The sequence below is a fragment of the Peromyscus leucopus genome, chromosome 18 (genome assembly GCF_004664715.2).
Source record: "Peromyscus leucopus breed LL Stock chromosome 18, UCI_PerLeu_2.1, whole genome shotgun sequence".
Taxonomy (NCBI): Eukaryota; Metazoa; Chordata; class Mammalia; order Rodentia; family Cricetidae; genus Peromyscus; species Peromyscus leucopus.
In genome coordinates this window covers 33470979-33493204 of record NC_051078.1, presented here as the reverse complement: position 1 = coordinate 33493204, position 22226 = coordinate 33470979, and the positions used below count along the sequence as shown (strand labels likewise).

The 22226-nt window shown below is 36.5% G+C and overlaps 1 protein-coding gene across 1 annotated transcript in view; it reads left to right on the top strand.

The window, feature by feature from the left end:
• Positions 1-22226, top strand: part of Eea1 (early endosome antigen 1) — a 128639-nt gene that overhangs the window by 46805 nt on the left and 59608 nt on the right. The window contains 8 exon segments of the mRNA XM_028881203.2: positions 6568-6695; positions 7306-7360; positions 7449-7514; positions 11178-11217; positions 12271-12384; positions 12931-13052; positions 14170-14325; positions 20585-20701. Of these exon segments, the coding sequence (XP_028737036.1) occupies positions 6568-6695; positions 7306-7360; positions 7449-7514; positions 11178-11217; positions 12271-12384; positions 12931-13052; positions 14170-14325; positions 20585-20701 (798 nt within the window).

Sequence of the window (22226 nt, the reverse complement as noted above, 5' to 3'; positions counted from 1 at the left end):
TTCCATCTTTGGTTCGCTTCACTGGAGGTGACGAAATGCATATCATCACCCATAGTGACATGTAAACAGTCCTCTACAGCAGTGCGTCTTAACCTTTTAAACTCTGTGACCCTCGAATACAGTTTCTTGTATCATGGTGACCTCCAACCATACGATTATTTTCATTGCTACTTCATAACTGTGATTTGCTACTGTTATGAATTGTAATGTAAATATCTGCATTTTCCAGTGGTCTTAGGTGACCCCATGAAAGGGTTGTTTGACTCCCGAAAGGGTTGTGACACACAGGTTGAGAAGCACTCCTCTGTAGGGTATGACTGGTGCATATCTAAGGCTGGGTGGACAGAGTATTAGGGGAATTATTTTTAAGCTGCAAAGTATTTCTCTGATCTTGCTAATATGCTTCTTTTTAAAATTTGATACTATAGAAGCATAACTTTTTGAGTTTACAAATCTCATAGAAGAGTGAAGCTTGGTACTATGAAAGCCTACAAAGTATGACTGTGTCTCCATGAGCAGTCATATATAAGAAAACAGCCGGGCAAACTCACTTAGCATGCTAGTGAAGTGCTTCCCATAGAGCAGACGTTTCAGTTGTAAAGGACAGGAGAGATGGAGTGGGCACAGCAGGCCGTCTGTGATAGATGTTGTCTGTGAGAAGGACAGCTGGCCAATCCAGGTGGGCGCTCGGAGGAAAGCTCACAAGAGCAGTTAGACTGTGCACTAGGATACACTGGCTAACGGAAGCAGGGCAAGAAGAGATGGAGGCAGAAGGGGCTTGGATGCTGAGGATGTTCTTGTTGTCTAGGAGATGAGTTACTTTCTTCTTCTTGGTGTTTAAGTGAGAGCGACAGTCTTAGGCACTTGCCATGTAAGCGCTTTCCTTGTGAACTAAAAGGACTTTTTCACCAGGAGTGCCTTGAGTCAGGGAAGTTCTTAACTGCATCGGATTCAAGAAAGGGATTGCAGAAAACAACTCCTGAGCAAAGAATTGATTGCTTTTAGTCTTAAGCTAGTTTTTGAAATTGGTGACAAATTTGGAGATGCAGTTGACTATTTTTAGCACTTTTTTGCTTGTGAATATTTCTCTGCAGTTTGTCTGTCTAGCAAACTTGGTACCTTGAGTATGGTTTAGAAAAAAAATTGCCTCTTATATTGAGGTTTAGTATCAAACTCATGAGCTGACAGGTTCACTTGATTTATTCATAGGCAATTAGTAGAAGCTAGTTATATTTTAAAATAGGTATTATAGCTTTAATAAACTTTTTATTACTCTATAAGAGATTAATATTACTACATATATCATACTAATGAATTTTAGAAATGATTTTGAAATATAAAACAAGGTAAAGTAGTTACAGGAATTAAAGAATCTTGCTGGAATTAAGAGTGGAAGATACTAATTGACTGATTAAATACTTACGCTGTTAAGACTTCATGTGAAGGTTTAATAACAGTTAAGAAGGGGGTAAATATATTTACTTTATAAACATTTATTTTTCTTACAGCTTTGACAAAATTTTTAAATATTTAAGATCTACTCACAGGAAAAAATGGATGCATGGGAATATTACTTGTAAGGTTTCCCTTAGGAACAAATTAGTTCTTTGTGGGGTACTAACCCGGCATGTGGAAGTTTTAGGGGTATAATGGCATAATTGTCGCCATTAGTCTCCTGGCACACATGGGTATCTAGCATCAAAACTCTTGATTCAAGACAACAGTCAAAAATCTATGGTTCACACGTGCAAACCCAGCACTCAGGATGCCGGGGCAGAAGGATTGCTGTGAGGTTAAGGCCAGCCTCAGCTACAGTGTGAGAATTTGTCTCAACAATAACACAAAGCCACAAAACTAAATTTGTAAAGCGCAAATAATGTAATAGGGATGTAGTTTTTGAGGAACACTCTATAATGTGCCTACTAGTTATTAGTAGAAGTTATGATACAAATATGATATGAAATGACAGGTTAAATATTATTGTTATTCATATCCTATTTTATACCACAGGCATGTCAGCTAGTGTTGTACTATAGTTATTGGACAGATGATAAGCAGTGGGAAGCAGAAGCATGGTGGTAGACAAGAGGTAGTTTCAAAGAAGAATAATCCCATCTAGATTATCATAGGTTCTTTCAGAGTTCTATACCAAAAAAAAAAAAAATCTAAATACGTTTGAAGCCTAATTGCATTCTTCACTTTCATTCTTATTCTGTCTCTCTGTATCTGTGTGTGCTGCTGGGGATTGAACCAAGTGGTTTGCACATGCTACATGAGTGCTCGTCACTCATGCCATCAGCTACTGACAGTATTAGTTCAGTGTCCAGAAGAGGTACACTCCCAATGTCACTTACTATTTCTGTTCATTTCAGTAGCTGCGTAGGGGATCACTGCATTTATTCACCCACTGAACTCTTGCCCTTCACTCTGGATCTGTGACTAGAGTACTCTAGAGGCCTGCCTTCTAAACAAGTGTGCTGCTGCTCCAGAGCCTTCCTCCATCTTTGTTAATGCTTCTTCATTTCCTCGGAGGGCCTGTCTTTTCTTTCTGTCAGGGAACACACACTCCCTTTTTAGAGCCTGATTCTAAGATCTCATGGAAACAATATCTCATAGTATATGTGTTAGTATATACTAGATGAAGATTCAGTAGGATAGAGATAAGAAACACATATACATACAAATATATGTGTATATATTTTGTTAAGTGTGATGAGTTGAACTACTTCTCTCGTGTTATCATAGTTCTTTACATGTATCTGCTCTATAGAATTGTCTGTTGATATTTGTCTTCTTTCAGTGAGCTTTGATTGTGCCATATGTTATACATAAAATATATATGTGTATGTATGTTTAGAGAGAGAGATTGAGATGATAGGATTGGTCTTGTGGCCTAAAGAGGGCTTGAACTCACAGTTCTGTATCTGCCTCTCAAGTGCTGGGATTATAGATATGTGCTTCTATATTTCACTAGGAGATATATTGCATCAACACTCAAGAAAAAGTAGAAATTTAAAAAATCTTTTTAGTTTTCATGTGCTCAGAGTGCTTACTGTTTAACTCATTTTGTTTTTGGAAGGTTTTATTGTTTGTAACCTATTAATGACCTATTGTTCAACTAAGTTCTTTATTTTATTTAATAAATATACAGTATAGAAAAATATATATGACAAGAATACCACTAACCCATATAGGGGTGTAGAGGTGAAATGATCTAATATATTGTTTGTTGGAGTCAAGTCAGTGGTGTTGTTGAAGGACACACAGCAGTATATGTAATGGCCAGAGATTTGAGATAGCATGTTGTGCTCAGGGACAGAGGCATGTTAGTATTGTTGAAGTATATGGTGCATATGGAGAGGGATATGGACATCAGACTGTATTGGTCATTAGGGGATGGCCATGGAAGAACTTGTGTGCCATGTGGATGATAACGATTGGTGAAGAATGCTGAAGAGTCTGTTTTAGGAAGAAGCTCTGGCAGCCATGTGGGACATCCATTAGTGAGAAGAAAGTAGGCTACCTGTAGGAACACTGTTGGAATGGTGCTACATCCGTCAGTACAACAGATAGTAACTGAACAAGACAAGCTGCAGAGAGGGCTGGGAGGAAAACATAGGAAGGAAGAAAGCTTAGGTGTGGCAGCTTATCACCAGGGAGGTAGAAGAGCAGCTCATCATTTTTAAGTTTACAGTTTATGGCAAAAGGTGAAAGTGGGTAAAAAAGGAAATTTGGGAGGTGAGTCAAGCCTTAGATTTACTGCATGTGAAATGCCAGTGAGATGCAGGTAGGGGTATATATCGCTAGATGTATAGATCCAGAAAGGCCTACATAGTATTGGCTCAATACAGATTAGCATGTAAGTTACAGCTGAAACCACTTGCATTATAATATAGTAGGGAAAATTGGAGTTATGCTGGGAGAGTCAAGGAGAGCATATTGGGGCAGCATTCTTTGTTGTTGTTGTTATTATCTTAATTTTTTGTAATGTGGGAAGGACACTTTCTTCAAAAGCGAACTGATAGTTCTGATTAGTTATTGTGAAGAGAGCCGTGCACTGCTTGAGTAAGCATACTCATGGACAACCGTGATCTCTACAGGGAATTGCTTAGTTTTTATAGAATGAATAAAAGGTGGCATTTCTATATCCCCATAAGACAAACCTTAGACTCTTCAGAGTCAGAGTGTACTTACTTGTTGCTTACAGTGCAGTTGTACACAGAAACGCCACCTCAGACCCACACTGTTCCACCTTTGTCTCTGAAACAGAGGAACATCTGAGACTTGCCAAGCACTTACTAAACACAGTACACATTTATTTCTTGCAACCAAATTAGCAGAATCATAAATGTAATAACTCCATGATATTCATTGATATTTTATCTTTGATTCAATGAATTTAAATATTTTGAGAATATGAAACACCCCTGCAAAATAGATTGCATGGGGGTATCTTATAGTTTAGAGTGAAGGATAGGTTGGGTTGGTAGAGGTTGGGAGTGTTTTTAGAATTGACATCCTTTGGTAGTTTTTAAAAGAATAAGACAGCCTCAGAGCCCTTAGTGGGGGAGTGTGTGGTGTGCAAAGTGTGAGGAAGTATTTCTTTGTTATTCATAGAAATACTTGAATACAAAAATTTCACATATTAGAAGTTAAATGATATTTCTTTTGTATATTAATTATGCTGAAATAAAATAAATATAATACTTTGAATGCTACTAATAATTTATATACCTCTCAGACAAATAATTCTTAGAGAACCATGAGGCTGTTGATGCAAATTCTTGCAGCCTTTGATTGCTAATACAGTTTGCAGTTAGATAGCCATACAGTGGTAAATTTAATGCTATTTGGTTAATCATTGATTCAGCTCCATGAAAAGATACTTTTCCATGTGTATCATTGATCATTTTTTTTGTGGGCTGGTACAATATTTTACAATTTGTGCTTTCCACAGATATATTATTATTTTTATACTCAAAATGATGAAAATACCTGTTGAATAGAGTCACTGGGAAGGTAGAAAGTAAAAGGACTCGTTTTAAGGGTTAGGCTGTTGAGACATGGGAAATACCCAGCAAATTCGTAGATATCTTAGTCATTTGTGACCTCAGGAAAGTTATTTAGCTTTTCTGAGTTTCCTGGTCTATAAAGTAGGGGTAGTAACACTATAAATAAATAGACATGAGCTTCAACTGAGATTGTGTGGGGCATATATCTGTACTTAGTATGGATCCAATAGAAAAACAGTTTTTCTAATTCTAGCTACCTCTAACAGTTAATCTATAAGGATGCTTCTCAAATATTTTTTTATGATACTCACTGTAATAAATATTTTTTGTCATTGCTCAAAAACTTTAATAAAATGTTGTTTCCTGTTAGTAAAATAACCTCTAATGTATTCCACTGTGGAATAATAAAGTTACAGCCTAGTATGTTGATTTCACTATCCATTCTGAATTGTAACTCAAAACACAGAAAACATGGACCTGTAGCAGCATCTTTAAAACCACTAATGATGATAGCCTTAATCATATATTAATTCTGGGATTATCAGCATTTTATGTTATTTTAGGCTTTACATTAGCTTTGGGCTTTTATCATGTTAGCCTCATGATAGCAATTTTTATTTTATTTATTTATTTTGAGGCAGGGTCTCATGTAGCCAGTGCTGATCTTAAACACACTGTGTAGTGGAGGATGACTTTAAACCTCGGATTCTCCTGCCTCTGCTTCCCGAGTGCTGAGATCACAGGTGACCATCACTCAGTTCACGACGTTTTCTGACTACAGCACTTCTCAAACAGAGATTTGTGTGGGACACTTACAGTCTGGAATTTTTCCTTGGGTGACAAGATTATTTCATCATCTCACTGCTGGGGGATGTTTTTCTGTACACTGTGAATATATGTTGTTCCCATTGGTTAATGAATATGGTGCCCAACATGGGGCTTGAACCCACAACCCTGAGATCATGCTTTACTGACTGAACTAGCTGGGCTCTTGCCTTTTTTTCTTTCTGTTCCTATGAACTAGATTAGAACAAATGTTACTTTACTACTGGGAATATATAGAGAGTGAAAGGTTGTGATGGAAAATGTTCTCAATTAATCTAGAATATAAAGTCAGCATCTTAGCTGGGTGTGGTGGTGCATGCCTTTAATCCCAGTACCCAAAAGGCAGAGGCAGGTGGATGTCTGTGAGTTTAAGGCCAGCCTGATTTACAGAGTGAGTTCCAGGACAGCCATGACTACATAGTGAGACCCTGTCTTTAAAAAAGAAAAGAAGGAAGGAAGGAAGGAAGGAAGGAAGGAAGGAAGGAAGGAAGGAAGGAAGGAAGGAAAGACGAACTAATGTCTCATACTAGAATTCATTTCTTTAGCCATTAGTTGATGCAGCCTAAAAGGTTGCTGTGTTTTGTGAAATACCTTTGCTTGATATCAGAATTGGGACTTGACATTATAAATTACAGTTTATTTAGTGACATTTGACCATATTTCATAAATGCAAAGTGTTAGTCTTCAAAATTAAATGTTTTAAAATCTTTTTTTGTGCCTCTTTTTATAGGGTTTCATATGTCCCCAGTGTATGAAGTCTCTTGGCTCTGCTGATGAACTTTTCAAACACTATCAGGCAGTTCATGATGCTGGTAATGACTCAGGTCATGGTGGAGAGGCCAATCTTGCTTTGACACGGTGTGTATGCTAGTTTTGAAATGTAATATTGTCATGGAATGTGCATGTGATATAATTGCTGTGTCAAGATTAATTCCTTGCTGAAAGTTACAATGTTTCACATTACTAATTTAAAGTTGTGCTCATCTGACATAGTCTTCCTCTCTTGCCTAGCCTGTCTTGCTCACCTTCTTGTCAGCTTGAGTCTTAGATGAGAGTCCCAGAGAGTGAGAAGGAACAGAAGGAAGTCAGTGATATTCCAGCCAAGTGCATGGAGGGGGAGTGACAGTCAGGGCAAGCCGAGATTGTGCACAGTTCACAGTCCTGCCAACAGACTTTATGCTAACTGCATTAGGGAGCCATTCCTGCTTATTGTTGGTAAATAAGTAGAAGGCATTTTGTTTCCAATTCAGGCACTTGACCATTATCTGATTATTTTCATGAGAATTGTTTTTATTTGTAAACCATGTGCTTTAAGAATAAAATTATTTTTTCTAAAAGCTTAGATACATAAAATTTTCAGTGTTTTTAAAGTACTTGAGAAAACTATAACATTAGTAGATAGTTACTGATTACCACTTGTTAAGCTTGTAAATTAAAGAATGTTTCCTCTCTCGCCATGCGCCTTTAGAGATGATATAACACTACTCAGACAAGAGGTCCAAGACCTACAGGCTTCACTTAAGGTAAGAATAAACATGATAGTGCTTGTTTATTTTCAGAGTTTCAGATTAAAGACTTTTAAAATTTACTAACTAAAATCTTTTTTATTAGGAAGAAAAATGGTACTCAGAAGAATTAAAGAAAGAATTAGAAAAATATCAAGGGCTACAGCAGCAAGTAATTGCATTTTAAATTCTTGAAGCATGTTTATTAATTGTTTATTTTCATTGTTGAAAATTGAGCATTACACTCTTTTATAAGGGGCTTGATATAAATAACTTCCTAATTTATTTCTTTGTTTAATAGCCTATTGGATAGTCTATGCAATTATAATGAATGGAAGCAAATATGGGAAGCAAAGATAAAGCTTCTTAAACACGTTCCATTAAGAATTTGTTATGTCAGGTGTGATAGTACTTGTCTGTAGTTCCAGCACTTGGAAGGCTGAGGCCAGACAGTGTGAGCTCAAGGACAGACTAGGCTACATAACAATATCCTGTCTCAAAAAGGGTGTGTGTGTGTGTGTGTGTGTGTGTGTGTGTGTGTGTGTGTGTGTAGATGGCTCAGTAATTAAATGTGGTTGGTTCATTTGCAGAGGACCCAGGTTCACTTCCCAGAATCCACATCAGGCAGCTCACAACTGCCTGTAACTCCAGGTTCAGGGGATCCATTGCCCTCTTCTGGCACAGTAGGTTTGTTTTACCAGGATCATAAATAAGCATGGGCAATGCATGTCACTATGATGTTACTTTGTCACTGGGTCCTAGAAAAGTTTCAGCTCTGTTATCAACTGAAACACAGTCAGTTATCAACTGAAATATGTGATGTGGGACTGTTGATTTCTGTATATGTTAATCTGCATAAAAATACATATGAAAAAATGTTGATACAAAAAGTGACATCTGTGGGGTCTAGGTACCTTATCAAAATGTGATTTTATATAAAAACTCTATCAGCTACATCTTAGAAAGAAAAGGAATTATGAAAAATTTTAAATCCAGAGATAGTCTTTGTTTTTAAAAACAAAGTAGATGTCCTTTAACACCTTTATAAAATAGTGATCTGCTTCTATACTGTCTCATCACACTGTGACTTTGAGTTAGGATTTTACTTCTTCTTTTTTACTTTTGCATTTTAATCTTTGTACCAAGAATTACTGCCTGGATTGAAAAAGAGAGAAGTCAGTGAACAAAAAGTTGCCAGTCTTAATACTGTTCATAGAGGCTTTAGTATTAGTCAATCTTTATAGTTCATTTGCCTACCTAACATGGAAACTACTGTATCTGAGATGATGATGATGATGATGATGATGATGATGATGATGATGTGTGTGTGTGTGTGTGTGTGTGTGTGTGTGTGTGTGTTAAACAAGGTCTCAGTCATTTAGCCCAGCTGAGGCTGGCCTTAAACTCCTGATCCTTCTGCCTCCATCTTCAGAGTGCTGGGATCACAGGCATGTGCCAATGTGCTGTATTTCGTAAATTTAAAGAAATTCTCGATAGTGTAAGTTATAACTTGTCTTTGTAGTTACTTTCCATTTGGAAGCAAATATATTTTAAATATTGATTATTTGTAGCAGTCAATATGTCTAAATCTAGTGTATAGTGAAATTTTTAAAAATCTAGTTTATGGGGTAATCCTTTATTCTTTGAGATGGGTTTAACTCTTTATGAAAATAATGTAAAAGAGATTTTAATTTTTGTTTTTAATCCAGCTGCTGGATGACTTTAACCTTAAGGGTTATAATATTTTTATTGTTTTTTTTTTTCTATTTTTGTTTGCCTTAAACTCCTGATCTTTATTGGTGCTAGATGCTGTCAATAGCTCAATTCGAAAGGATGTGTGTTTAACTGCTTTGCTAGTGAAATATAAGCAATTGTAGACATGAGGTTTTATTATTTGTTTTGTTTTTTTATCTTTTTTTTTTTTTTTATTGCTGTTGGATGGTGTATCTTTATGACTTAAGTGTGTTTTTTTTTTATTTTATATTATTTTTATTGTTTACTTTTTTATTGTTTTATTTTTGTTTTTTTCTATTTTTGTTTGTTTTTTGAGACAAGGTCTCTCTGAATAGCCCTAGCTGTCCTGGAACTTACTGTGCAGACCAAGCTAGCCTCAAACTCTCAGAGGCCTGTGTGCCTTTGCCTTTGCTGTGATTAAAGGCATGTACCACCATGCCAGGTTTTCTAAGGGATAAAGTCTTTATTGCTATGATTTACATTTTTTTTTTTGTGTGTGTGTGTGTGTGTGTGTGTGTGTGTTTGTGCATATATGCATGCATATATATGTTGGTACCTTCTTGCATGTGGAGGTCAGTTAACAACATGTGAGAGATTTCTTGGGTCCTGGGAATTGATTTCTCATATTACTGTCAAGTGCGTTTACTCACTGAGCTGTTGTGGAATATTAGTTTAAGATGTGTTACATTTGTTTATGCTGTGGAATATTTGTTTAATGATGCAAAGATACGATGCATTCTTTTATGTTGCATTTGTTTAACTCTGTGAAGCTGCGTTACTTCACCTGCCTAAAACACCTGATGGTCTAATAAAGAGCCGATCGGCCAATAGTTCAGCAGGGAGGGATAGATGGGGCTGCCAGGCAGAGAGGATGAATAGAAGGAGAAAAGGAGCAGAAGAGGAACAAGAAAAGGAGAGGAGGACGTCAGGGGCCAGCCACCCACTACACAGTCAGCCACGGAGTAAGAAGTAAAGAAAGTACATAGAATAGAGAAATATAAAAGTCCAGAGGTGAAAGGTAGCTAGAGTAATTTAAGTTAGAAAAGCTGGCTAGAAACAAGCCAAGCTAAGGCTGGGCATTCATAAGTAAGAAGAAGTCTCTGTGTATTTATTTGGGAGCTGGGTTGTGGGCCCCCAAAGAGTAACAAAAACTAACTACATTTTGGCACCCCATGTTGGGTGCCAAAATGTTGTGGCTTTTTTTTTTTAAACTGCCCCCAACCCTGACACACACTACCTTTTTGGTTGTGGATAGTTGATGATATCTATAAGCTTATTAATTTTCAAATATTCTATGTGTTTTGAATGCTTATAGTAAGGATATGATTGAGGTAATGATCTTTTAAATTACATAGTTTATTGCTATGTCATTTTCCTTTTAAGTTCACAATGCTTAAAGGAGAGAATCCTTTGAACAAATCTCACAGAGAATGCACTCAATAGATGGGTTACATTAAACCACAAAGTGAATGCCACAACTATTAAAGTCTATTAATAATTTCTCAACTATTGTAGAATCAGGTTCCCATGGTAAGGAAAATCTCATTAAAATTTGAGGTGTACTTTTATGAGTGGTTTCTTAAAAGTGATGCTTTCCAAAGAGAGCTGTTGCGATGAGGATCCCTTACTGACAGCACTTCAGGTGTTGATGGGCAAGACTTGAAAGTTCAAAGGCTAAAAAGAGTGTGACCCTGTCACAGCTTAGCTATTGGTCCTGGAGAAATAGTCCACTGAGTGCTGCCTGCAGTGACTAAACCTGTCACACTGTGAGGCTTGTGTGTTTGCAGGCTAGCAGTTGATGCTGGCAGCCTACATATGGGTATGGCAGAGCTGGGGTTGCATGTAGGTGGGGAGTTCTGTTATTAGTTTATTACTGAATTTATGGGATTCTGCATGTTGCCTAACACGACACTAAGAGTTTTATACAAACATACAAAAGTTTTTGGACTGGCCAACTGCAGTGAAGTTATGCTAGCCATCTTACAGATCTGAAGGTAGAAGAACCTACAAATCCTCCTGCTTAACTAGATAGACATGGCGATTGTACAGTGTTTTCTTCTCCTTTTTACCACATTTACCTATATGTTCTGTTTTAATCAAGGAAGCTAAACCTGATGGATTGGTGCCTGATTCATCAGCAGGTAATTAAAGACAGATTCTTTTTGTGTTTTCTTTTTCTTCTTTCTCATCCGGTTTTTTATTTAATACCTGATAAAGGAATTTTGCTTATGTTTATACTTGATGTTTGTAAAACAGTAAAAATATTGTTTGTGCTCTGGGTTTAGATAGTTACCTATGCAACAATTTAGTCATTTAACTAGTTCATTATATTCTGAAGTTATGAATAAAATTCTGGAATATTACCACAATATGATTCTTTAGAGAAAATCTAAGTCTATATTAGGAATGATATGTCTGTACCTTTTTTAAAAAAATAATTTATTTTTATTTTATGTGCACTGGTGTTTTGCCTGCGTGTATGAGTGTCAGGTCCCCTGGAACTGGAATTATAGACAGTTATGAGCTGCCATGTGGAGACTGGGAATTGAACCCGGGTCCTCTGGCAGAACAGTCAGTGCTCTTAACCACTGGGTCATCTCTCCAGCCCTGTGTCTGTACCTCTTGAAGTAAATGATGAGACTAGCATCTTTGTAGCTGCTTTTAAGTGGGTGGATGCTCAGTGAATAGTCCAGGTTAGACTCTGCGATTGTATATTGTATTTAAGGAACTTATGTAGGAATCAAGTGGTAAGAGGCGTTGACTGTATGTTTTGATAATGTGTTTAAGTTACCTCTGGATTCACTTTATAACTTTGTTTGAAGAACATAATATATTTTAAAGTGGGTTTGATGGTACACGTCTGTAATTCTAGCACTCAGAAGGCTGAGGCAGGAGAATCACAAGTTCTGCTCTATCCTTAGCTGTAAAGTAAGATCTTAATTTTAAAAAGCAAAAACAAACTTCTAAACAAACATTTATAGATATTGGAGATGATTCCAATTGTTCTTTAATTTATAAACTATGTTTATGACTTGTACTCGAATCACATATGCTCCATATTTTGAAATGTGAAAATAGTCTTGGAATTGGATTCACACTGATTGTCTTTACCACCACATATTGTGATATAAGTAATAAAAATTTAGTGTCTGTAATTGATATCACCTCTAACACGTGGCTTTGCTCTCTCCTAGAGCTCCAGTCTTTAGAACAACAATTAGAGGAAGCCCAGACGGAGAACTTTAACATTAAGCAGATGAAAGATCTGTTTGAACAGAAAGCAGCCCAGCTTGCTACTGAAATTGCAGGTACAGTAAATCTGAATTTTTTAGCCAGCAAATATATTTTTCACCACTATATGCCCTGAAAAACCATCTAATATTTTAAGTGTGATAAAACATTTGGTGTAGACTATAGAAATGATTAATGAACTTTAATAATATGAGTTTCTATGTAAATTATTTTGTCTTTCAATGTTTTTTTTGGTGGATTCTTCTTGAAATTTAAAGAAGGTAAATTTTCTTTTTTGGTATGCTTGATTAAAAAGTAACATTTTAAATAAATTGATTATACAATATATTAAAGATTTAACATTTGGTTATGCTATAAATTATTCATACTGTATTTTTAAAAATTATATGATTTTTTGGTGAAATATTATATGTATGTACATGAAGATGCTAAGTAGCATAGTGTTAGGTAGAATTTAACAATCATAATTTTATTGGGCATATTTATGGATACTTAAGGAATGTAAATTGGACTCAAGTATTATAAGCTTGCAGATTAATATACGGGAATTTAGAAACTTGCCTTCTTACAGAACTAATATTTGTGTTGCTATCTTTAATTAGATATAAAGTCAAAACATGATGAGGAGAAGAGTCTCCGAGAAGCTGCTGAACAAAAAGTGACACAGTTGACAGGAGACTTGGACAGACAGACAAGTGTGATTCGGGATCTGAAAACTGAACTGGTAATTCAGGGACATTTGTTACAGTGTTAAATGTGTAGCTCCTAATTAAAATGAAGTATATATGATGCTGGGCATGTAGTTAAGTGATAGACCACTTGCCCAGTATGTATAAAGCTTTGAGTTCCATATCCAACTGAGGAAATATTTAAAAAATAGTGTAATGAACTGGAGGCAATAAAAATTTCTTTAACCCCCTCTACTTACATATATACTCTATTATAATTTGTAAAAATAAAAAGATGTTAGAAAAGTTGTGTCATTTAACTCCCTTAAACATTATTGTGTCTGTCTAAATGTGATTGTTTCGTTTTTTCATTATTCCCTATACCCACGTCTCTGGTGCTATCATTTCCTCACACTTTGTTCTGTTGAGACAGGATCTCACTGTGTAGCCTGGGCTGGCCTCTGACTCGGAGAGATCCTCTTGTCTCTGCTTCCTGAGTGCTGGACTAAAGACATATGCCACCATTCCAGATATTTCCTCTCACTTCAGTTGTGTGAATCCATCTAGTTTTAGGACTGCCTACAGTTGGGTTTCTTGCTTTCATCTCAAATTCTACAAGTATAAAATCCAAGTCGTCACATTTCTTCCATGACTCTGTTTGTCATTGGTACCATGGTCCAGTGTTTTCCGTAGGCTTTGCAACCCTGGACCTGTCTGTGGCATCTTTCTTTATTCAATAAATACTTGGATGAATTACTGAACCCCAAGCATCTGGCGGAAAACCCTCAACATCTTGCATCTTTTCTTCTTCATTTAAGTTTTGTTGTTACAGCCGTGCAAAGGACTGACCCATGGCTCCACCCTAGGCAAGAGCCTCAGCAGCTGTAGGCCTCTTTATCTCCAACACCACTTCCTTAGTGTAGAGAAGAAATGGGCTAATTGTCAAGTCCTTGTCAAGATTGGTATGCTGCTAGAGTGCAGCTGGATGATACCGTTACATAGAATGGAAAGAGGGGGTTGACTTATCAGGGGGACGTATCAGTGTTCGATGTTTGGAGTCTAAAACTTGTTAATAATGATTGTTTTTATTTTGAGCTCCTTTTAGTGAATTATTCTAAAATGTATATTATTTTAGATTTTTATTGTAATACTTAATTAAAATATGTTTCACAGCTCCAGAGACCTGGTATAGAAGATGTTGCTGTACTAAAGAAAGAACTGGTCCAAGTTCAAACACTAATGGATAATATGACTTTGGAACGTGAGAGAGAATCTGAAAAACTCAAAGATGAATGCAAAAAGTTACAATCAGAATATGCTAATTCAGAGGTAATGAAAACACTCAGGGAGGGATGTTCCCATCATAGATGACTCTTTTGCCTAGTAAATGATTTATATAGTTAATTATTTAAGGCTAGGTGGTAAGTGATGATTGAATTTATCATCTCAGATTCTACAAGTATAAAATCCAAGTTGTCACATTTCTTCCATGATTCTGTTTGTCATTGGTACCATGGTCCAGTGCTCTCTGTATAGGCTTTGCAACCCTATTTGTTAGAAGCAAATGAAATATGATGTCATTTCCCACAATTACATTAACAGTGTTGTTTGGAAAATATGTAGAAATAATTTCTCTTTCTTTTCTTTCTTGTGGGTTCTTTTAAATTTTTTGACACGCAGTCTCACTGTGTTGCTCCGACTCCTTTCACCCTGCTAGGCTCAGATGAGACTCAGTCTCCTGAGTAGCCAGATGACAGGCGTGTACCACGGTACTTGGCAAAAGATTTACTTTTTAATAGGCTCATTTCTACTTGATAGACATTGAATAGTATGGATGGAAATGGTCTCTACAGTGTTTTAATTGGGGCTGGAGAGATGGCTCAGTAGTTAAGAGCGTTGGCTTCTCTTCCAGAGACCAGGTTCAATTCCCTGCACCCACATGATGGCCAACAACCTTTATAACTCCTGTTCCAGGGGATCTAACATTGTCTTCTTGACCTCCATGGACACTGCACATACGTGATGTATAGACATACATGCAAGGAAAACTCCCATACACATAAAATAATAGTAAATAAATCTTAAAAAAATATGATGCTGAATAAAATTCTGATAATGAGTTTTAGATTACTTTGAATGTGCCCAGTAATTTATTTCTGTACTTTAGTAAAGAACTTGTGTTCATTAGATCTTCCTGTTGACTGATAATTTCTCAAATTAAAAAATTAATCTCTTGATTAAAAATGCCATTGAATGTTATTTGAAATTTCCATATAAATGAACATGATGACTAAATTTTCATTAAAGTAATGGTGGTTTTAGAATATGCATATTTCAAACTGTAGTCCCTTTTTCCACTTGAGCATTATGGGAGTCATACTTGTTCATTAAAAATAGCAGAAGCTGGGCAGTGGTGGCACACGCCTTTAATCCTAGTACTCAGAAGCAGAGGCAGGCGGATCTCTAAGTTCAGGCCAGGTTGGTCTACAGAGAGAGTTCCAGGACAGACAGGGCTACACAGAGAAACCCTGTCTCAAAAAACAAAAACAAAAACAAATAACAAAAAGAAAATTAGCAAAGAAAAGAAATCTTTATATTTATCTGTATTTGAAACATATGTGCAGGAACATGCTACAGTTTGATAATGGGAAATATTTCTGAATCATATTTCTGAATTACTGTAATTAAAGGTTTTTCTTTAATAAATTTGTATTTTTATTCATTTAGATTAAAATAATCTGGAAAGCTGTGTGGAGAGATAACTCAAGGCGTTTATAACTAAAGTTAAAAAAATTGGGGTGAAGGAATTGTGTCTCAGTCCTTTCCTCAAGTAAATGGATAAGTGTAGGACCCAATGAAGTTACTTTCTAGAAAAGATGTGCCTGGGGTGAATTGAAGATGGAATTGGGGAGGCATGTGGTGGCGCCATCTGCCTTTAACCCTAGAACTCAGGGACAGACAGAGCTCTGATTCTGAGGCCAGCCTAGTCTACGTAGTGAGTTCCAGATCAGTCAGGGCTGATTACATTAGTGAGACTCTGTCTGTCTATATAAAAATAAAATTCTAAACAAATGAGGAGGAGGAAGAGGAGGAGGAAAATGACACAATTTAGTTCTTTGCACTCAACTCTGCTCAGGTTTTCACAAAAATTACCTCTTCAGGCATTTTGAATAAATTTAGAAGGACATTTATTCTTGTTGATTAATTGAAGAAGTTATTTACTACTTAAATAGTACATTTAGAGAATTAACTATAACATTTAATCACTATGTAGTGAATAGATAGGCAGTGATGAGTAGGACTTCCAGGTATGTCAAATATTTTTAATAACTTTAAGAGTCAGACTAGTTTAGACATGGAGTTTTGGACACCACTAGATTTTGGATACTGTGCTAGCTTTAAAATGTCTAATTTGATTCTGTAAAGTTATTTGATCGTTTTACACATTAGGAATCTGAGGGTAAATGAGGTACAATTTGCTTTCAGGTCACATGTCTGAAATAAAGAACCTAGGTCTTACTCAGATCTTCCTCCTGTAGCATCCTGTCTTCCATTGAATTTGTCTCATGATGGCCTCACGAGCGACTTTGTGCTGCTAGTCTTTCTGTTTGCTTGTTTTTTGTTTTTATTTTGAGACAGGATCTCACCCAAGTCCAGGCTAACCTGGAACTTGCTATGTAGCCCTGGTTGACCTCAGTCTCATGTGACTCTCCTTGCCTCCTAAGATGGAATTAATGTGAGCCACCATGCCAAGCTTTTTGTGCTGCTATTCTTGTCCTAATGTTTATTATTACTTTAGTGTTTTGCCAGAATTGTATGTTGTTTAGTATTGAATAATAGCTGAAAATATATATTCGCTCTGTATACCAGACTGGCCCTGAACTCACAGAGATCCGCCTGCCTCTGCCTCTCTAGTGCTGGGATTAAAGGCGTGCGCCACCACCGCCTGGCTAGCTGAAAATATTTTGAAGTTGTATCCAATACTATTTTCATATGAAAAAAAATTAGTATAATTGTTTCATCTCATATATTTGTTTGTAACTTCATTTACTTTTTGGTGTCTGCGTACTATGAGTATGTGGCATGTTTTATTAAAATTCAGTTCTGTTTATTCTCAGCTAAGTATAATAATGAATTATGACATTTAAAAAATTTACTAAAAAATTATTATAGAAGTGGTTATTTTTACTAAGTCAGAATAAAAACACATTCAAAGGCCATTAAGGAAGCTAGAAGGACAGAGATTTAGCAGATGTTCTCTAGTTGGGGTTGATAATCTGTAATCTGGAATACATATTATTACTGTGTATACCTTTGGTTCATTTTCATTGAAACCTACATACTACGTAAATTCATTACATCTTTGTTTATATATTTATGAAAGTATATTTTTCATTCTAAAGCCATTTGAAGTGCTTAATAAGTAGTTGGCTACTTTATAGATTGGAGATTGAAGGTTTAAAGATTTAAATTTTTTCTAAAAGCATTCATCAAAGTAAATATCAAAGAAAGCTGCAATGAACTTAGATATGGTGTGGTATTTAATGGAAATATTTTTAAAGACTCTCATTTATATTCCAAATAATCTTATGTGAATCCTAATTTTAAGAGAAAATTGTTTATCCAGGTTTGGAATAAGTATGATTATAATATACATAGCTGTTTAAGAGTACATTTAATATGAAGTATGTTGAATATCATATCTGCATGTGTGTTTGGACATCTCTACTGTGTTCTCAGTGTGTAAGTATGATTATAATCAGACATAGTGTTTAAGAGTACATTTAATATGAAGTATTTGTAAGATCATATCTGCACGTGTGTTTGGACATCTCTACTGTGTTCTCAGTGTGTAAGTATGATTATAATCATACATAATGTTTAAGAGTACATTTAAGGACTGGAGAGATGGCTCAGAGGTTAAGAGCACTGGCTGCTCTTCCAAAGGTCCTGAGTTCAATTCCCAGCAACCACATGGTGGCTCACAACCATCTGTAATGAGATCTGGTGCCCTCTTCTGGCTTGCAGGCATACATGCAGGCAGAATACTGTATACATAATAAATAAATAAATAAATCTTAAAAAAAAAAAAGTACATTTAATATGAAGTATTTGTAAGATCATATCTGCACGTGTGTTTGGACATCTCTACTGTGTTCTCAGTGTGTAAGTATGATTATAATCATACATAGTGTTTAAGAGGACATTTAATATGAAGTATGTTGAATGTCATATCTGCACGCGTGTTTGGACATCTCAGTGTACACTTTTGTGAGCCCCATCTTCCATCTTTCATCCATCATTTTATTGTCTTTTTTTTCTGCTTTCTAATGGAGATGCTTAAATTTGAGGTAACGTGCTTTGGAAGACTTCTTATTTTGGTCATATTCTTATCTGCCACTGTCTATTGTCATATGCAGTTTGTGTTTTAGGCAATCTTAAAACTTCACAGACACGCTCATTTTGTTTTGTCAATCAAACAAGTTTTTGTCCATTTTAAATGATTATTTCTTCATAGTAGTAGACTATTCCAGCAATAATTATAATTCTGTAGCACTAGCAGGCTGTCAGGTCAAAATATCATTCCTTAATTATTTATAACTTAAAGGTTCAAAAAATTCAGTGTTAAGTTCAATGACATGGCATCAAGGAAAATGAATTTTTTATTAGGGTCTTGTACTGTCCTAATGGGAATAAATATTTATTAAATCATTTAGGGAATTGATCACTCGCTAGGGAATATATTTTTCAGTGAGTACTGAGCAACAGAAATAATTTTAGGTGTTAGGAATACACCACTAAGTCAGTCCTGCTCCCCTCCGCCTCGTATTCCTCTGGGAGTCAGAGAATGTGTGACGAAGCCAATCTAGACTTGTGTTAGTTAGCTTTTTATTGCTGTGAAAGCTGCCTGAGGGAAACAGTTTCACAGCAGGAAGATTCATTTTGGCTCATGGATTCAGTCTGGTTTTGTCTGGACCCTTGGCTTTAGAATGTCATGGCAGCTGGGGACTGTGGCAGAGGCTGGTAGCCAGGAAGCCCAGAGGGGTGACCGGGTCAAGATGCCCCTGGTGACTTCTTCCTCCAGCTGTGCCTTCCTCTGAACATTTGCACCACCTCCTCCATCACGATCCAGTCATGAATTAGTCAGTGCATTAGTCATTTGATTAGGTCAGAGTCCTCATGATCTAACGACCTCTCATTGATTAGGTCTAGTTAACCCCATGAGCCTTTTGAGATGTTTAGATGTTTTTATAATCAACCGTACCACAGTAGGAAGGGAAGTGACCATAAGTTCTCCGAAGAAGGAGAGAAAAGCAGGGTGTGTGCTGTGGGAGAGCCGGCAATAAGTGGGACAGTCAGCTGGCAGGTCGGGGAAGGTCGAGGAAATGAATAAGGAGAGTGTAGAAAGTGGGGGGGGTCAGATGAAGTCTGTAAAGTGGAATCCTGGGGACTGAGTCCAGCAAGTGCTGAACTGCAGCCGTAGGTGACCTTGGGCTGTGAAAGGACAAGGGAACTCAGCCAGGAAGACAGAGACCTGGTGTGCCAACTGTGGCACTATCTGGAGAGAAAATAGACTTCTGTATGCACCACGAAAGTGCTTCCGGACAGAAGTTGTGTGTGCTCTGGGTTCAGAAGAAGGGAGTGAAAGGGTCTGAGCAGAGGTGCTACTGCCACAGCAAACCAGATCCTCCAGAGTTGCTTCTTTATGATGTAAGGACCAAGACTGTTGATATGTTAAGAGCAGAAACTTAAATTTATTTTATACATATTATAAAGTTTATTCATCATAAAGAATATATGTAATGGAAATGACTAACTTTAAGTATGTAAAAAGTAGAGCCAGCAGGAAATATTGGAAATACAAATTTCTTGTGCTGATATCAGGTATTCTGATGTCTGGGCTCTTGTGTGTTACAGGTGTGGCTTCTCAAGATATTTGCCCATTTGGTTTTTTCTTTTATTATTTTTAAGTGATCAAACTGTCTGAGCAATAAACATTATTTTTGTTATAAAATGTTTAAATTTACTATGACAAGTTTTTATTCAACTGTTACACTTGACCATAGAGTAGCCTGACTTAAGGAAACTGTAGAGACCTTAGCTTAGTAACTTGTTTGGATAAATACGCTCGTATTATAATCAGAAAGGTGATTCACCCAAATCAAACCATATTGTATGTTTGAACACGCATGTCTTAAAATGAAAGGAAAAGTTTCTGCCATGGGAGCCTGGAGAAACTCTGGACATAATTGGTTTTCCTTTTAAAAGTCAGGAGGCTCAAAGTATAGATTTAAAACCATGAAATTAAAAATTGCAGTTTGATGTTAACTCAGATAAAGATGTCAGTATTTCAGTTGATACATTATTAAATAAATGAACTGATGCATCTTGGGTGTATTTTAAAAATTAATTTTAAGCAAAAAGTTTTAGGTGGGAGTATTAATGGTATTGGAATCAAGAATTAAGTTAAAAAGTTTCAAGTATTACTTGAGTTTAACTGCACCAGCGCCAGCAGCAGAGAAAACATACTGTCTTCAATCTTGTGCCCCTCCATTTTGTTTGCATTCATTTTTATTTTATTTTTCAGGCTACAATAAGCCAACTAAGGAGTGAACTTGCCAAAGGCCCCCAAGAAGTTGCAGTATATGTTCAGGAAATACAGAAACTTAAAGATTCAATTAATGAATTAACACAAAAAAACCAGGTAAGAATTTTAAAGCTGCATATAGTGGTGAATAGATTTTATCTTCATTAAATTTTAACCTTCTATGTTTTATGTATACACTTGGACAAGATGTCTCTCTCTTTCTATGTCTCTCTGTCTCTGTCTCCCTCTCTCTGTTTATGTGTGTGTTGTATGCAAATGTATGTATGTATGTGTTGTGTGTGTGTGTGTGTGTGTGTGTGTGTGGTGTGCATGGGATACAGTATAACCTGAAGACAAGGAGAAAGGCGAACTGTAAGAGGTGGGTATAGACTGAGTACAGGTACAAATGTATGTGTGATGATGGAATCAAATCCTCATGAATGCAATATTAGGCAAATATTTGACCACAGAGCTGTATCCTCGTCTTATTTTTAGTTTTCTTTTTTGAGGACTACTGTATTGATTTCAGTTGACACTCCATATGTCCTTTTACAATCCCATCTACAGGTCACACAGTTTCATCAGCACTTGTGTACGTTTTACACTTTCACTATTTTTGCCTCTGCTTTAGGCAAGAAATTGAAGAAATTACTGATAAATTCAATGTCATGAATTTTTCCTCTCTATTTTCTTTAAAAATTTTGTCAAGCCAGGCGGTGGTGGCGCACGCCTTTAATCCCAGCACTCGGGAGGCAGAGCCAGGCAGATCTCTGTGAGTTCGAGGCCAGCCTGGTCTACAGAGCGAGATCCAGGACAGGCTCAAAGCTACACAGAGAAACCCTGTCTCAAAAAACAAAAACAAAACCAAACAAAAATTTATCATCTTAGGTGTTATGTTTATGTCTTAGATTTGCTTTGCACTAATTTTTGTAGACACATAAGACAAAAGTCCGGTGTCATTATGTGGCATGTGGGTACTCCCTTTTCCTGATACGGTTTGTTGAGACGGTTTCTACCCTGATGTGTGGTCATGGGACTCTTTTAAGTCATTTGACTATTGCCATAGTTGGTTCCAGCTCCTGTCACAAAACACCATAAACCGAATAGCTTACAATGAGCAGAAATTGATTTCACACTGTTATTTAGACTAGGACACCCAAATTTAGGAACAAGATTATATATCTTGATGGAGTGTGCTGTCTGGTCCATAGATGGTGCCGTCTTGCTGTGTCCTCACACAAGAAGGAAGGAGGGATCTTTCTGAGTCATTTTTTTCTTTTTAATAAGAACACTAATCTCATTCATGAGGCTTTGGTCTAAACTTTAATAACCTCTCAAAGGCAAAAATCTTCTAATACCTTTGCCTTGGAGGCTTAGGATTTGAAAATATGATTTTGGAATCGCAGGGGATGCAAAGCTTGTGACCATAGCAACCATGTTGTGAATGTTTATTTCTAGGCACTCGGCTCCACTCATCCTTGTTTATCTTTATGCCAGCTCCACGGTGTAATTGTTAGCTTTGTAGTAAGTTTTGGAATCAGGAAGTGTAAAACTTTCAGGTGTTTTCTTATTATTTTACTTTATTTTAATTTTGAGCCAAGCCTTGCTATGTGGCTGATGCTGTCTTAGAACATGCTATGTA